The 3,952-nt window shown below is 38.6% G+C and overlaps 1 protein-coding gene across 2 annotated transcripts; it reads right to left on the reverse strand.

The window, feature by feature from the left end:
* Positions 1–808: 808 nt before the first annotated feature.
* DFL_007377 (uncharacterized protein) lies at positions 809–2,456 on the reverse strand (the record flags this gene model as incomplete). Of its 2 annotated transcripts, none has more annotated exons than XM_067636949.1 (7): positions 809–1,101; positions 1,156–1,353; positions 1,408–2,050; positions 2,100–2,150; positions 2,215–2,226; positions 2,285–2,351; positions 2,446–2,456. In XM_067636949.1, the coding sequence occupies 7 exons, from the start codon at positions 2,454–2,456 to the stop codon at positions 809–811; spliced, it is 1,275 nt and encodes a 424-aa protein (XP_067488514.1). The 2 variants fall into 2 exon arrangements, with proteins under 2 accessions (XP_067488514.1, XP_067488515.1); XM_067636950.1 differs by having other exon boundaries at positions 2,100–2,156.
* Between the last annotated feature and the right edge of the window lie 1,496 nt (positions 2,457–3,952).

Here is a 3,952-nt window from a genome sequence, read left to right on the forward strand (position 1 = left end):
CTCCCTTGAAAAGTTAGAGTAACTAATGAAATTAAAGTAATTATATCATAATTACCAAAATTGGGTTTCGGGTATATAACTTTTCAAATAAAATCCTCTTTTATTCAGAATTTCCTTTTTCGCTCCGCGAAAAAGAAAATTATAATCTTAGTTAATTTACTTAAAGTAATCGATTTTCTAGCGTCTACTAATAGCCTTCCTAAAACCCCTGCTACCTTCTCCAAAGCCATATAGAGCCGTCTTAGCTCGCTTATATTTTTGCTGATGAGTAATTCTTAATATTCAGTTCCTGATTATTGATCAGAGCTAGTTACCTTGATCAGTCCTGATTCTATCAAGCTAATTGATCATAGTCACGTGATATTATAAGCTTATGAAGTACTTGTATATTTGCAATGTATGTGAAAGTAAGTTAGAAAATAGATGTACAGAAATGTGTGAGTTTTGTTTAGACTATATAGCAAGATACTTTATAAGTTGGTAATTTCTCAGCGGCAGGGAATTTTCGTATGGGAATTTCGCGTAGAGTACGCCATCTATGACATTCATAATCTTGTCAAATATATCACTATCCTTATCCTATCCGATTCACTCAGGTCCTATTCTACTATTTACTTATAATACAACCTCATTTTATTTATACAATATAGACCATTCTCTTATTTATATTATTCTTCCTTTCGACCAGCTAGGCTACCGGCCATCGCTCTATTACCATTCAGTCTACCTCTGCTTGGCTCTCAGAACCTATCCTACCGCCTCACATTATGTATTTATCCATCATTTAGTACAAGATAAATCCTTGATATTATATCCTCGTTTTCTTTAGCCAATACATAGCCAGATTTTCCTTGCAAAATTGCTGCACGATTGTTGACTGAAACGTTATCCGATCAGAAATGTAATGAAATGCGAACACGTTTCTCTCCAGCAACGCATCTCCATTTTGGTGGCCTGTCAGACGAATATAGTCATCATAGGAGATAGAACCCTCATCTAAAAGTTTGCGTATAATTGTCCCTCCTGTTTCGTGTCCACCATAAAGTAACCCGGCGGACTCAAGCTGTTTCTTAACCCAGGTGAACGAACTCTTACGCACAGCTATCAAAGTGGTTAGAACTAATCATATTCCTACAGAGTATACTATAAACGTACCTTCAAGGCTTTTAACCTGGTTAATAATTTCATCTGCAGCATACTCGAGATGAATCATACGGCCGCCAACTAGATCGTAAATTTGCAGTGCCTGCATATCTTTAACCTCCCGAAGTCTAAGGTATTCGAGAGCTTCCTCCTTAGTGATGTCACCAACTTCAATAATCGCCCCAGCCCTTGACCAGGAGGAGCTTCTTTCTATTATAAAGCAATTAGCATATAATTAATAAGGCCATAAATAACTTAGCATACTCATCATACGGCGCGGCACGTGGCCTTCGCTCGAAACAAACACTATAGTAGCTATCTTCTCGTCGGTAAGTCGTTTCGCCTCATCCTGAATCTCATCGAAAAGCTCTGGCTGTTTCTCAGCAAGCCTATTCGCGTTATCGATAATCAAGACCGGGATGGTCTTGTTCTTCACCTGGTATTTGACAGCAGCACGAACAAATGCACCCCAAATATTATCGAAAGATGGGTTTTCTAAACTCTCTGGGGTATCAATAACTGGATCCGGTTTCCATCCTAATACCTCCTGCATAGCTTCAGCAAATTTACTTGGTGAAGGAAGTGTATTAGGGGTATCGACGTATATTATGCCCTTGGGGTTTTCTATGCTCTCCGCTGCGAGCTTAATGAGACATGTTTTTCCAGTCCCATGCTCTCCAATAATAAGGGGGTATCCCCGGGAGTTCGCTGATGGTGTAATATACCCCCTAATTATATTAGTAAGGGTATTGCGTAGGATAATATTACGGATTGGTTGGGTAAATTTAGGTGGCTTCTCGAATGTATCGTATATTGCAGATTCGCGTGCAATTTGATGATTATTCCTCTCATATGATTCAAATTCAGTCGGGAGCCAGAGGTCCTTAGTAGTAAAGAGAAAAGTGGCCTTCAAAAATTAGTAAACTTTAATAATACAAGACGAAGTCTGCACCTACGATAAGCCCCCCACCTAAACTCGTAATTAAAGTTGTAAACCAAGTCTCCTCCTTCAACTTAGGAGAGTTTTTAGTATATCCAGCTTTATTTGGAAGGGAAGAAGTGGATACAGACTTCGAGTAAGATCTGGAGCTGGGGATTAGTGGAAGCCTCAGTTGGCTACGGTTGGAGCAACTAGGCTTGCATGCGGGTTTGGATGAAACAATGAGGAGGCGAGACGGTCGGAGGTAAGATGGTTGTAGAAGGCGGGCCTGCATGGTTGGATTAACGATCAACCTGAGCATGGTGATGGCGATGTTTACTAGGTTGGCTTATCTCAGAGTACGGCGAACGAGATGAACACACCTTCGTATCATTTTTTCAAAAAGGCTTCGCAATCACAACACCATAAGAAATTTCATGTGTATAATACCAAAAATACTACAGAGGAAAGTGAATAGGTTATTTTCCTTGGCATTAATTTAACATAACCTGGGGCTAACTAGTAGCCGCACAGACAGACTTCCAACCCAGACAAATTGCCTAACAGCAGGCTTCGAAACTGGAGCTAAAGCAGAAAATATCTACAACTTTAAAAGCCATGAATTTCAAAGCTTTGGCCTTTTCATTTCCATAACCTTCACTTCTACAGCTTGGGCGGCCTTCACAGCCTTTTTCTCTATAGCTAGAGCTATTTATTGAGCCTGCAACTTTCGCAGCCTTTAACCTTTTTCTCTCTAAAGCTTTTTCTACCTTCATAATCTATTTCGCTTCTTCTTAAGTAGCTTTCTCGCATTCTAAGACTTCAGCAGCCTTATTCCATTCTATTTAAATTTCAACTATCATAATAAGAATTCCAATACTCGTGTGTTGCAATGAACAATTGCGCTTCGTGAACAACAACACCATGCTGCTACGGCAAAACCCAGCGCAGTGTTAGGTTTTGAAAAATAAATTCACTAAAGAGCTTTCAAATGATACCCTCGAATTACTATCACTATAAAGGAGTTGGAATTAGTACTGACATCAACCTGATCAATACGACATATTCTGTCTCGTAAATAAGAACAATAACAAGCACAGAACGTGTAGGCTACTTCAAAGGACGTCCACAACACTTAAACTTTTTTTTTTTTTTTTACCACTACTTATCATTTTTCGTTTAAATCCGCTTTATATATCTATATCACTAAATAACTATTGTGGTAAAGGAAGAGTGCTTACGCAGGTTCTTCTTAAATCTAGGATTGATTTATATAGTTTGTTGCATTTTGGGTGGTCAACACAACCTAACACGCTCTACTTTCTGCTTATAAATTAACTTCTATCTGTTCTTGATATCTGTTCTCGAGAGAAAAGGAGCATCCTTTTTTTCTACGCTTTACTCTTACTTAGCATGTTTATGCTTAGGCGCCCTTTTTTAGCTATTTTGTTATTTATGCTTTTAGTCTTTTTCGTTTATTTGCCTACTACTCTATATCAGGAAAAAGATTTGAGCGCAGGATGACGTTATATGGAGCCCGCACGTTAAGAGATCTATGCCGGATGTCATTGTATGGAGATAATATAGAACTTTGTTCAACGAACCGGGACGATAGCCTTTCACTCTATCGAAAATCTCGGTTCACCACGGCTTCTACCCAGTTGCCAGCCAACTGCTAGTGCCCAGCCAAATATAAGTGCCCAACCAGCTCCTTAACCAGCCACCAATCTCTCTACCGCGTGCACAGACACCCCAAAAATAAATAAAAAATAACTTCTAATTCAGCCCAAGAACTTATAATTTTTTTCAATACAATTATAATATAAAAAGGCCAATTTGTATTCTTTATCGATCTCATTTTCTTTTCTTATATTCATCACAAGTAATCTA

This window comes from Arthrobotrys flagrans (genome assembly GCF_004000055.1).
Source record: "Arthrobotrys flagrans strain CBS H-5679 chromosome Unknown unitig_8, whole genome shotgun sequence".
NCBI lineage: Eukaryota > Fungi > Ascomycota > Orbiliomycetes > Orbiliales > Orbiliaceae > Arthrobotrys > Arthrobotrys flagrans.